This window comes from Schistocerca americana, chromosome 4 (assembly GCF_021461395.2).
Source record: "Schistocerca americana isolate TAMUIC-IGC-003095 chromosome 4, iqSchAmer2.1, whole genome shotgun sequence".
NCBI lineage: Eukaryota > Metazoa > Arthropoda > Insecta > Orthoptera > Acrididae > Schistocerca > Schistocerca americana.
In genome coordinates, this window is record NC_060122.1 from 644,901,566 (window position 1) to 644,915,499 (window position 13,934).

At 45.3% G+C, this 13,934-nt stretch overlaps 1 protein-coding gene across 1 annotated transcript in view; it reads right to left on the reverse strand.

The window, feature by feature from the left end:
• LOC124613117 overlaps nucleotides 1-13,934 on the reverse strand; it is a 319,714-nt gene that overhangs the window by 150,149 nt on the left and 155,631 nt on the right. Inside the window, exon 2 of the mRNA XM_047141728.1 lies at nucleotides 1,888-2,103. Coding sequence (XP_046997684.1) covers nucleotides 1,888-2,103 — 216 coding nt within the window. The remainder of the gene's footprint in view (nucleotides 1-1,887; nucleotides 2,104-13,934) is intronic.

Sequence of the window (13,934 nt, forward strand, 5' to 3'; positions counted from 1 at the left end):
TTCGAGATTGCGGAAGATGTAGAATATACAGGAGTGGTACATGTGAGCCAGGAGGGCTAGGAATTTGTCAAGATAGCAGAGGATCCAAGTGGGAAAGATAAATGGGTGCAAAAGGCAAGATGGAGTGCTTAACATTCAATGATTTGAAGGGATTAATATATCCCTTTGGTAGATAGGATATCTAGGCAATGTAGGAATAGGAGAGGAGAGGTATTGTTGATAGTGGAGTTGTTTTGGTTAAGACTGAACAGATAGCCAGGCAATGTAGGTATAGGAGACGAGAGGGCAGAACAAGGTTTCGTAGGCGTTGAGAGTAGTGGAGGTGCCTCAGTTAGGAGTGGACGTGCTGCACAGTGGCATACACTCATGCTCATAAATTAAGGATAATTGCAGAATTTGGTATCACACAACGTGGCACTACACAAAACTGTCGCTAATAGCATAGGTACATAGGGAACACACACGACACAGATCTATAAGTCCACAGTATTGGTGATAAGTTGAGAAAACTGTCCAGAAACACATGTGCTACAAAACGCCACTGTTTCCTGCGCATATACCCCGACATCAAAATGGGATATGAACACCATGCACACGTACACAGGCCACACAACGGGTTGGCATACTCTGTATCAAGTGGTCGAGCAGCTGCTGGGGTATAGCCCACCATTCTTGCACCAGTTCTTGTCGGAGCCCTTGAAGTGTTAAAGGGGTTTGAAGCTGTGCAGCGATACGTCGACCGAGAGCATCCCAGACGTGCTCGATGGGGTTTCAGTCAGGAGAACAGGCAGGCCACTCCATTTGCTAATATATTCTGTTTCAAGGTACTCCTCCATGACGGCAGCTCGGTGGGGTCGTGTGTTATCATCCATCGGGAGGAAGGTGGGACCTACTGCACCGCTGAAAAGGAGGACATACTGGTGCAAAATAACGTCCTAATACACATGACCTGTTACAGTTCCTCTGTCCAAGACATGAAGGAGTGTACGTGCACCAATCATAATCCCACCCCGCACCATCAAACCAAGACCTCCATACAGGTCCCTTTCAAGGACATTAAGGGGTTGGTATCCGGTTCCTGGTTCACGACAGATGAAAACCCGGCGAGAATCACTGTTCAGACTATACCTGGACTCGTCCGTGAACATAACCTAGGACCACTGTTCCAATGACCATGTACTATGTTCTTGACACCAGGCTTTACGGGCTCTCCTGTGACCAGGGGTCAGTGGTTTGCACCTTTCAGGTCTCCGTGCTAATAAACCATGTCTGTTCAGTCGTCTGTAGAGTGTGTGTGTCTGGAGACAACTGCTCCAGTGGCTGCGGTAAGGTCCAGAGCAAGGCTACATGCAGTACTCCCTGGCCGTCTGCGGGCAATGATGGTGAGATATCCGTCTTCTTGTGGTGTTGTACACTGTGGGTGTCCCGTACTGTAGCGTAGGGATTGGACGCGTTTCCTGTCTGCTGAAATCGTTGCCATAATCTTGAGATCACACTTTGTGACACACGGAGGGCCCGTGATACGACCTGCTGTGTTTGACCAGCCTCCAGTCGCCCTAGTATTCTACCCCTCATAACGTCATCAATATGTGTTCTCTGAGCCATTTTCAACTCATAGTCACCATTACCACGTATGAAAACGTCTGCACACTTACTCGCTGCACGGTACTCTAACATGCACCAACACACCTCTGCGTGTTTAGACTGCTGCCAGAGCCACCGTGCAACGGCCGCAGGTCAAATGCACCGCATGGTCATACCCCGAGGTGATTTAAACCAGCAAATCGCCCACCAAAGCGTTGTTTCATCATGTATCAGCATTATCCTTAACTTATGAGCATGAGTGTACATGCCGGTTGTTTCTGCTCGCAAGGAGACGTGACATACCTGGAACTCCAGAAGCGCGGGCAGCGCCTCAGTGTAGAAGGCGACCTCGTTGCGGAAGAGCAGGTCGGACTTGAAGACCTGCCGCTGCTCCGGGTCGGCGGGCAGGCACTTGCACATGAGGGAGCGCCGCCACGGCGCGCCGCCCGCCGTGCCGCGCACGCTCACGCGGTACAGCGTCGACGTGTAGTTGTCGCCCGTGCCCGCGCCCGACCGCACCTGCAAAGCGGACCGCAGCTAGCCACACGGACTCTGTTCAGCTGGAGGCACCACAATGCGACGCTATCGCAGTTCGCCACTCAACGAAAATCGGTATGTAGTTGCTGACAATGTACACGCATCAAAAATAGTTTTGCATCACCTCGGTTCCGAGAGTTCCGGAACCTGGCAGAAAATTGAAACAGACATCAACATAAACATCATTTACGCCCTTTTTATTGCTCATGAAAACCACACATTGCATGTTGTACCACCATACAGCGGGGCCTTCAGAGGTGGTGGTCCAGATTGCTGTACATGACGGTACCTCTAATGAACAGTAACACGTCCTCTTGCATTGATGCATGCCTGCATTCGTATTGGCATACTATCCACAAGTTCATCAAGGCACTGTTGGTTCAGATTGTCCCACTCCTCGACGGTGATTCGGCGTTGATCCAACAGAGTGATTGGTGGGTCACGTCGTCCATAAACAGCCCTTTTCTATCTATCCCAGGCATGATCGATAGAGTTGGTGTCTGGAGAACATGCTGGCCACTCTAGTTGAGCGATGTCGTTTTCCTGAAGGAAATCTTTCACAAGATGGGCACGATGGGGGCGCGAATTGTCGTCCATAAAGACGAACGCCTCGATATTGTTGCACTATCGGTCGTAGGATGGCATTCAAGTATCGTACAGCCGTTACGGCGACTTCCATGACCACCAGCGGCGTACGTCGGCCCCACATAATGCCATCCCAAAACATCAGGGAAGCTACACCTTGCTGCACTCGGCGGACAGTGTGTCTAAGGCGTTCAGCCTGACCAGGTTACCTCCAAACACGTCTCCGACAATTGTCTGGTTGACGGAAAATGCAACACTCGTCGGTGTAGGAACGTGATGCCAATCCAGAGTGGCATTCCGCATATTGTTGGTCCCATCTGTGCCGCTCTGCATGGTGTCATGGTTGCAAAGATGGACCTCGCCATGGACGTCAGGAGTGAAGTTGCGCATCATGCAGCCTACTGCGCACGGTTTGTTTCTTAACACGACGTCTTGTGGCTGCACGAAAAGCATTATTCAGTATGGTTTCGTTAATGTCAGTGTTTCTCCGAACCATAATCCGTAGGTAGCGATCATCCAATGCAATAGTAGCCCTTGGGCGGCCTGAGCGAGGCATGTCATCGACAGTTCCTGTCTCTCTCTGTATCTCCTCCGTGTTCGAAGAACATCGCTTTGGTTCACTCCGAGACGCCTACACATCCTTTGTTCCTGACACAATGTAACAATGCCGACGTGATCGAAAATGGTTCAAATGGTTCTGAGCACTATGGGACTTAACTTCTGAGGTCATCAGTCCCCTAGAACTTAGAACTGCTTAAACCTAACCAACCTAAGGACATTACACACATCCATACCCGAGGCAGGATTCGAAACTGCGACCGTAGCGGTCGCGCGGTTCTAGACTGTAGCGCCTAGAACCGCTCGGCCACTCCGGCCGGCGACGTGATCGAACAGCGATATTGACCGTCTAAGCATGGTTTAACTACAGACAACACGAGCAGCGTACCTCCTTCCTGGTGGAGTGGCTGGGACTGATCCGCTGTCGGACCCCCTCCGTCTAATAGGCGCTGCTCATGCATGGATATTTACACCTTTTGACGGGTTTAGTGACATCTCTGAACAGTCAAAGGGACTGAGTCAGTGATACAATATCCACATTCAACGTCTATCTTCAGGAGATCTGGAAACCGGGGTGATGCAAAACTTTTTTGATGTGTATATTTTATTGATAATTGATGCAGCTGAACTCCGTAATCCTTCCTTTGTAGGGTCTAAAATAATGACCACTTCCAATCACAGAAGAAGGTGATTTTATTTAACACGCAATTGTTTTCGGGCTTTGTTTCCACCTTCAGGTCCTTTACATTCGTGTACACGTTTCCATACAAAGTATTGGAGATTAATGTGCATATCCGACACACGTAATTTACGATGACTGAGCAGACAAAATGAAACATCTCGGAGTGGCTAAGCAACGTGTTGTAAGATATTACAGAACTTTCATATAGCTGGTGTATCCATATAGTTTCCACATTACATTTATCACATTCGTCACAAATGTATTTCGTCCTTTACACGTTAGCTGTACATTAGCCACCATGATAGTTATTGGTAATTGCATATGAGGAGCGCCGGAACAAAAACCGATAAATCCGCATTTGCTGTTAATACAGAAAGTAACGAACAGTGATCTCTAAATGGCTCCACAGGCTATAAAAAGAAGGAACACACCATGAAACATTTGATGTCGCGTTGTGCTGAAAATTATTTTGTGGCAGCATGTATTATTACTCCCGTATCTCCCCCCTACAGCTCAAACACGCGAATATAGCGAAAGTGGTTATATCGGGTTTTGTTCCGGCGCTCCTCATATTATATCTTTTATTAATTAGTGGCATTGTAGTTGTTAGTTACCTTCAGAAGCACATGCCCTCATAACGTGTTTACATTTGAGAGCAGAGGATTTGACCAAAGAGTTTACGTCTAAGAAGAACAGAGGTGTTACATATGGAGATAGATGGCAGATGTTACAAATTATGAAAATGAAATTGTTATATTAGTGTGGGACCATACTGTCAATTATATTATACAGAATAGTTGCTGGCAAATTATATTAAGTTAAATACTCCTTTTCACAAAAATTCCTAGTTGTGAGGGGGCATGATTTACAATTTTAGATTTTTGAATATTCCATTAAACGCGCGTAGAAATGACATGTTTCCAAGGTCTACACAATCCAGACACGAAGGAGTTTCACTATAAGGGACAAGGAACACATCGATGCCTCCTGGCTGAGTAACTGTGATAAATGAGCTTTTCCAACACGTCTGAAAGAACATGGCCACTCAACGACAGCCACTAAAGATAACCTGCAGACGCCACAAACTGTGAGCACACGAAAGAAAATTAATCTCCTTGAAGAACTCGATATTTACATCCTTAATTCCAAATCACCACACCTAACTCTCATTGAACAAGCTGATCTTGCAAACAAGTCATTTCTGCACATTTGTAATGGAATATTTAAAAATCGAAAACTAACTAATGCCCTCCTCGCAATTTTATTTACCCTTGTATAATTTGCCAAAAACCATTGTGTTTATCATAGATGACAGTCATAGAACAATTTTATTTCCATAGTTTGTAATATCCGTAACATCTGTGTGCTTCTTAGACCTAAGCTCCTTGGCAACAACCTGTCTTCTCAAATGTAAACACGTCAGAACTTTTTTCCAATTTATTTTTGGCTTTCGGGAGATGCCCATTCAGCCAGCCCAGCAATGGAATGCCTATTATGACGATACGAACGTAAGGACAACACAACATCCAGTCCCTGTGCAGAGAAAATCTCCGGCTCAACCGGGAATCGAACCTGGGCCCGTTCACTTGGCAATCCGCCGAGCTGACCGTGTAGCTGCCGACGAGCACTGCGTTCGATGTTGTGAGTCCATGCGTTTCTGAAGTTAGTAATATGTAAAGTGCCTTCATTTTATAGAACACGTAATATGGAAGCACCAGTAATTAAGATGGTGACTAATATACAGTTAAGGCGTAAAAGATGATTTAAAAAAAAAACTGCGATAAACGTAATGTGGAAACTGTATGGATACTCCAGCTATATGTAAGTAATGTAATATTTTAGAACACATGTCAATATTTTAGGACACTTCCAGACGTTTCATTTGCGTTTATTTAGGTATCATCAGTTATTTGTTTGTGACTTAAACAGTGATCTCCGATACTTTTTATGCAAACATGTACATGAATATAAACCTCCTGAAGATGGGCACATGCCCGAAACCGGACGTGTGTTAAATAAAATCAGTTTCTATTGTGACTGGTAGCGGTTATTACTCTAGAGCCTATAGCTGCTGACAGTTGTGGGTAAACCAGGGACCCGCATAGTGCCGGCCAGTGCAGTGCTGGCGTAGCCTTGTGCAGTGTTTCCGCTTCGCCGCTCTCAGGCAATGCTCTGCTATGTCTTTTGCCGCGATACAATGGTACGAGCCAGCCAGTATTAAACTGAGCACACGCCGAAACTAAGGTGCGGTAGAAACACACCCGTGCGGGGAAGTGCAAGAAGGCCTGCAGAGGATTAAAGATTCTTGTTGGGACTGGCGGTTGACCCTGAACGTAAAGAGATGTAACTTGTTGCGCATAAACAGGCGAAGAGATCCACTGATGTTCGATACACCACTGCCGACAAGACTCTGGAAACCATAACTACCGTAAAACAACTAAGAGTAACCCTCCACAGTTAGCTAAATTGGAATTACAGCGTAAAACAACTAGTAGCAGAAGCAGATACCACAGTAAGTATCATTGAGAGACTCTTAAGGAAATGTAATGCAACAAAAAACTCTGCAATCTTACTGCCACAATTTGACGTTACTGTCACACATCACTATGCGATATATTTCATTTTTCTACAGCTATTTCCAAGTTATCTAGTGAGTTTACTGGAGGAGTGCGTCTGAGAAGGCTGCCATTCGCTCGTCACGGTGGGCAGTGTGCCGCTGGGAGCATCTCTACAGCCTCCTTTGTCGGCCGAAACACAGTCATTGACTCTCATTAGGTCACGTGGGCCTACTTTGGAGGGAATGGCCAGTTCGTGCAATATGGGCAATGACACGGTTTGTCTCTGTCGAAACACGGGCTGGCGTCTGTACCCATGGGGACAGTGTACATCACGACCAGCCCATAACCCCCAGAGAAAACTGAACGTGACATTCTTTTTTTCCGCGTGATTTCGAACTTTCGTAGATCGCGGTACCTCCTCACCAACATGAGAGTCTGATGCGCCTTCTTTATGTATAAAAGAACAGCCAGTAGTATTGGTTTGGATAAGATACAAAAGTGACACTGGCTGTGGAAGCCTACGAACTTATATCAACAGTATTGTGTCACTCTGGGCAAAGTTCTTGATGCGTAAGGCTGACCGATCATGAAGACACTTCTTTGGCTGAGTTATAAAAAAATGGTTCAAATGGCTCTGAACACTATGGGACTTAACATCTTAGGTCACCGGTCCCCTAGAACTTAGAACTACTTAAACCTAACTAACCTAAGGACATCACACACATCCATGGCCGAGGCATGATTCGAACCTGCGACCGTAGCGGTCGCGCGGCTCTAGACTGAAGCGCCTAGAACCGCACGGCCACCTGCGGCCGGCGGCTGAGTTCTAACTTCGTGTTAAAAATGTGCATATTGTCACAAACGGAGGGAAGTTACATGTGTGGTACCATAGATCGATACTACCCCCACCAGTGTCTCAAAGCTGGCAACGGAATCGCACGTTTCCAACAGACTCCGACAGCGGTGGCCTAGGGGCCCGGCGGATCCAGTGATGCGCCACTGCTGAGCCACGCCTTCAGCGGCTGCAACTTCGAGCGCCCTCTGCCGTCGCGATGTTGGATGGCCGGTGGCAGCTACAGGGCCCACTTTCAGTCGCAGTCTTCGACAGTCTTGATTGAGTCTTAGTCAGCCTTCGGCAGTTCGCTCGGGCATTAGTAGAGGGAGCCTCTCATTGCTCGACGCACTTTAGTCTGCTTCTTGCAATGATGATAATGAAGTCTCATACTCCTTTACAGAGCGTAGGGGAACGAAGTGGGTGACCAGCGCTGCCGTACTAGGCAAGTGGAGGTGGTTTGTCGCTGCCTTCCTCCGACCGTAATGGGGATGAATGATGATGATGAAGAGGACCCAACAACACCCAGTCATCTCGAAGCAGGTGGAAATATCTGACCCCGCCGGAAATCGAACCCGGGACCCCACACTCGGGAAACGAGAACGCTACCGCGAGACCACGAGCTGCGTACATTCTTGCAATAGATAGACTTTGTTACTGGTTGTTCTTTCGTGAAGTTTCTTCGCAATATTTGTAGAAAGTTACGAGTTAAGTACAACTTCTGTTTACTGTATGTGTTCGCTAATTATTTCTGCTCCTGTCCATTTTTCCTACAGTGACAGCTGCTGCACAACACTGTAGCCAACCTCTCCTTAACGTTACACGACAGCGTGTGCCTCCCGCTGCTTTTTCGTTAACTTAGCAATAGTTTTCGCCTGTCACATGGGAAACAGTATCCCCTACATCTAGAATTTGTTAAAGGCAAGAGATCTGAGGGCTGTAAACGTTGACTGTGCGCTGTTCCGGGCCGTCGTGGGCAAGAGGTTCTGCTGCGGGCCGATAGAGAGGTGGAAATGTCCGACGGCCGTTTGATGCTGGTTGCCCTGCAAAGTCTAAGTGAATCTAAGAGGCGCTATTGCGATATTACGCTCCATGTTCTGAGCAGCTTGTTTCTTGCTTACTTTGGCATACAAATTTTGTTGCTTGTTTTGGTTATATTTGTGGCTTCTTGTTGTAATGTTGATTATGATCAAGCAAGCTGCCCAGGTAAGCTGATCTCGTTGCGCTAACTGCACACAGTCTTTCACAATTTTTGGGTACCTCCCACTGTTTTATCGTGATTTTACGATTTAATTTGAATTATACAGAACTCTGCTCTCTGTTAGTCGTGTTGTTATCTACACTCAGGTGACGAAAGTCTGGGGTAGCGATATGCACATATATACATAGCGTAAACTAGATATAAAATGGCAGTCACTAGCAGAGCTGTCGTTTGTACTCTGGTGTTTCATGTGAAAAGGTTTTCGACATGATTATGGCCGCATTACGGGAATTAACAGATTTTGATCGTGGAATGGTTCCATTTTGGAAAAATTTAGGGAATTTAGTATTCCGAGATCTATAGTGTGAAGAATGTCATGACAGTACCAGATTTCAGGCATTACCTCTCGCCATAGACAACGCAGAGGCCGACGGCCTTCGTTTAACGACCGAGATGGTTCAAATGGCACTGAGCACTATGGGACTTAACATCTGTGGTCATCACTCCCCTAGAACTTAGAACTACTTAAACTAACTAACCTAAGGACATCACACACATCCATGCCCGAGGCAGGATTCGAACCTGCGACCGTAGCGGTCGCGCGGTTCCAGACTGAAGCGCCTAGAACCGCTCAGCCACACCGACCAGCTAACGACCGAGAGCAGCGGCGTTTGTGTAGCGTTGCCAGTGCTAACAAAGAAACAAGACTGCGTGAAATGACAGCAGAAATGTGGGACGTACGAGGAACGTATCCGTTAGGACACTGCGGCGAAATTAGGCGTTAAAGTGCTATGGCAGCAGACCACCAACGCGAGTGCCTTTGCTGATAGCTTACGTGAGCTTCATAATTACGATAAAATCCGCTGAAAGTAACTCTGTATTGTTAACAGGAAGCAACTGTAATAATCTCAGATACCGAATAACAAAACAGTATCTACCTTTATAACGACTGTGTGACGTAGAAGAGACATGGTGGGGAGAGTCACGTCATATAAAAGCGTTTTTGAGAACTAAATTAACTCAGAGTTCTCTCGTCTCACAGCGGGCCTCACCTATGTGTTGAGACCTTTACGTCCGCCAAGTGAGGGCGGTACGCTTCAAGTATCTTGGTGACAGATTTAAAGCGGTAGTTCATATTCCTGCGGGAATTTTTGCGGGCAGAGCATTGTGCACGTCGCTCCATCCCTTAGCAAGTGTGCAATAGCCATTATTTCCACTAGGGAAAATTTAACGTTCTACGGAACGCAGGAAAGTTGAGACTGAGTGATTCAGTCAAGGCCAGAGTAGGGAATTACCGTTTCAGATCCAGACAACGCCGCTGAAGTTCCCGATTGTAATGTACCAACGCGCATTAGGCGACATTAAATTTTGAGTCGAGAGTTTGATCACTCCAACCTGCGTACGCTTTGAATATAGAATTTCAAGAGTTGAATACTAACATACCCTCCATTGAGTACATGAGAGTTTGATTAGTTTAAAAGAAAAAAATTCATTCGCCACCAACTTCGTACATTGAACAGTTACGACAACGTCGATGTAAATTTCACTTATGAAGATTTAATTGTTTTGCTAGTTATAACATTCTCATGTATAGACATAAAGATTTAATAATCACATCTTCAATGTCTAAATGTTAATTATTTTGTTGAGAGTTGAAAGTAATTGAACCTGGTTGTTATGTATCATTTCAACCCTGAAAGCAGTGATGAATTAAATATAGAATAAAAAAGGGAGAGGTCGTGTTGTCATTTTAGAAAAAATTCCAAATTCTCATTTATATCAATTTGTGCATTCTTGCTATATCACAGCAGAATTTATAATTAATTTGAGATGATCCGCACATTAGCGGTATTACAGGACCGAAATTAATAGCTATGTAGAATGTCTGGCCGGTCGCGGTGACCGAGCCGTTCTAGGCACTTCAGTCCGGAACCGCGCGACTGTTACGGTCGCAAGTTCGAATCCTGCCTCGGGCGTGGTTGTTTGTGATGTCCTTAGTTTAGTTAGGTTTAAGTAGTTCTAAGTTCTAGGGCACTGATGACCTCAGATGGTAAGTCCCATAGTGCTCAGAGCAATTTGAACTATTTAGAATGTCTGTTTATCACCCTGGGCTTGACAAGACAGTAAGCTACATTACCCATTTGCGCGATCACAAAACAGCTTTACCACCAGCACTTTACACAAAAAATAACTACACGTTACAGGCTGCACCGCCTCTCCAGGGCTCGTTACCACATTAGTTGGATCGTAGACGACTGGAATACCGTGGCCTGGTCGGATGAGTCCCGATGTCATCAGTCGGGAGCTGATGGTAAGGTTCGATTGAAACACTGACCTCAAGAAGCCATGGATACAAGTTGTCAACGAGGCACCGTGCAACCTGGTGGTGGCTCCATAATAGTGTGGGCTCTGTTTACGTGGATTGGATTGGGTCCTGGTTATGTTCGGCAACTAGGAGAGCATTTTCAACTATTCATGGACTTCACAGTCGGAAATAACGATGGAATGTTTATGGATGACACTGCGCCATGTCACTGGTCCACAACTGTTCCCGGTCCGAAGAACATTCTGGACAGTTCGAGCGAACAATTTGGTGACACACATCACCTGACCTGAATCCCACTGAACATTTATGAGAGAAGATCGAGAGGTCAGTTCAAGCACAGAATCCTGCACCGCAATACCTTCGCAAATATGACAGCTATAGGAGGCAGCAAGGCTCAATATTTGTGCAGCGGACTTCCAACAACTAGATGAGTTCATACAACGTCGAGTTGCTGCACTACCCGGACAAAAGGAGGTCCGATACGATATTAGGAGGTATCCCATGACTTTTGTCACCTTAATGTGTGTCGGTCATCAGAGTAACAGTCTTGACTTATATTTCTACATCATTTAACTTCTTCTACAACTTGCCCTGGTTGCGCGACCCATCAAAAAACAAATATAACCAGATGTATTCCCAGTTAGTTCATTTCACTGTGTCGGTGTTGTCCTTGTTCACAGTGGCCTACTGCAAGGACAATTTACTTATTATTTTGTTAAAGCAATAAGTATTGAATCCAGTCGTTTTATATCAGTGCTACTTAGCTCCTCCAGATATTATTTTGTCAAAGCAATGGCCATTGTACTTGCCCGCCTTGCGCCAGTGCACAGTACTCGTAAGTGTTGTTATGTGAAAGCGACGAGCATTGCACGTATTCGACTTTCACCACTGGAACACTCGTATAACGGTGCAACTTGCGATTTTTAAATACTTTTCATCAGTCTGGGACCCTTACCAAGTAGGACTAATAGTTGAGACAGAGAAGATACAATTGAGAGTGGTGTGATTCGTCACTGGTTCGTTTAGTCAATCGATGTGAGAGCGTTACAGAGATGCTCAACATATCCCAGTAGCAAACACTACAAGAGAGGCATTGTGCAACACGGAGAGGCTTGCTGTTGAAATTTCGAGAACGTACATTCTAACAAGGGTGTGGAAACCATTTACTTCCTCCCCATATGTCTCGGGAAATGATCTTGAGGAGAAAATCAGAGAAATTAAGGTGTCATACTTACTTTCACCGGCAACCATTCTTTCTATGCGCTGTTCGTGAAGGGAACAGAAAAGAGAGGGAAAGATAGTGATGACAGAACTATCCTCAGTCACACACTGTAACGTCCCTTGTGGAGTGCACATGCATTAGATGTAGATCATAAACTATCAAAAGTCTAGCACATAGGATGCATTTGTCTTGCTTTACTCTCTTACCTGCATTATTCTTCAGTATATAATCGTTAGCTACTAACATTTATGTGATACGATTCCTAATTTCTATAACTTTTTTAAAATTCTGAACGTCATCGTATATCTAAATGTAGAACTGGGAAAAAATTCGTAAGGGCACACTTTTACCGTAGAGAGACTATGATAGTATTGACGGAAGCGACCGATTGTGTTGCGCCCTGAGTGGAAGACTGAAAATGGCTAGGTCTGTTCCCACTACCTCTATTTCCATGAAAGGTGCTCCGTTAGTTCTGACTTAGTAGCCGATGTTGTTAAGGCAAGCTACAGCAATGGCGCTATGACCAGATGAGGTTGTTTCCAAATCCGTTCGCAGTAGTTTTCGTCATCGGGAATTGATCGGCTTGTTATCATAGCGTATTATTCTTGATTATCAGACTGCTGACCCTCCGGATTTAGGGTTTTCGCCATTTCCACAAATCACTTAAAGCTAACGCCGAGATGACTGCTTTGAAAAAGTACACTTCCGATTTCCTTACCCAGTCTTGCCCTATCCGAGCTTCTGCGTTTTCTCTAATGACATTGGTGTTTGGACGTCAACATGCTTCAAACTTAATCCTCATTTTAAGGCTATCGATACGGTTGATCGCATTTGCTAACGTATTCTGGGCTGTCATGCCGTGGTCGAACGAATTTCTAGGAGGCACCCTCTGTTTCGTCCGTATCTATGGCTGTTGCAGAATGTTACTACTATTAAGAGTTGAGACTTGAGCTATTAGTTTTCAATTTGTCTTTTCTGGCTAATTGACTTATAATACTTAAATGAATGTGTGTTTCAAAAAGAGATAAAAGGATTTTGATTAGGGGAAGAATGCATTGAGCTGATGTAGTCGTATAATAAGTCATGTGTGTCACATTTTATGACAAGCTTCTTCAAGATCGGAAAACAAAGCATCAGAGGTGTGTTTTGTGTATCAGGTTGTTTACATGTGTCCAATAGGCCCCATAACTTGACGAACTGCAGTGCGTTTTTCGTGAAATGGAAATTTTTGTGGTATAGTGGTTTACTTGGACCTCAAAATTTGATGAAGAACTTTTGAAATAATTTTTTTCACGGGTTTCGCGAAGTTGTTTAAGAGAGAAATGGGTCTGTAAATTTGCGGAAGTAGCTGATCCGTTCGTGGCTTTCGCTACATTATCACTTGTTATTTTCCATGGTTGGTGGTAATAAAGTTGACGAAGGCTGGTATTACAAATGTCAATAAGAAAACCAATCACATTGTGAAGCAAATGCATCGCTCGTTGTAGTTAGATGCTGTCAGGTCTGCAGTCTTCTTATTACCCAGGACTTTGATGTGCCGACTCACAGTGCCTGACATAATTAGCAAAAAAGATATGACTTGCCCTGTAAAGTCTTTTGCAACTGTTCTTGTGACCATTTTCGCCTGATATTCGCTTTGTGGTTATCCATTAACACTATACCGTCCGGCGACACCACAGTGGTGTCGTGAGCGAAAAAGCGGTCAACGGCCGGCGACATCACAGCGGTGTCGTCTGCATAGTATCGTTCAGTGGCCGGCGACACCAGAGTGAGCATAGTATCTCTCAATGGCCGGCGACAGCATCTTTTGCATTCTGTTGGTGTTTTGTTTGGATAGCAATAAGTTACA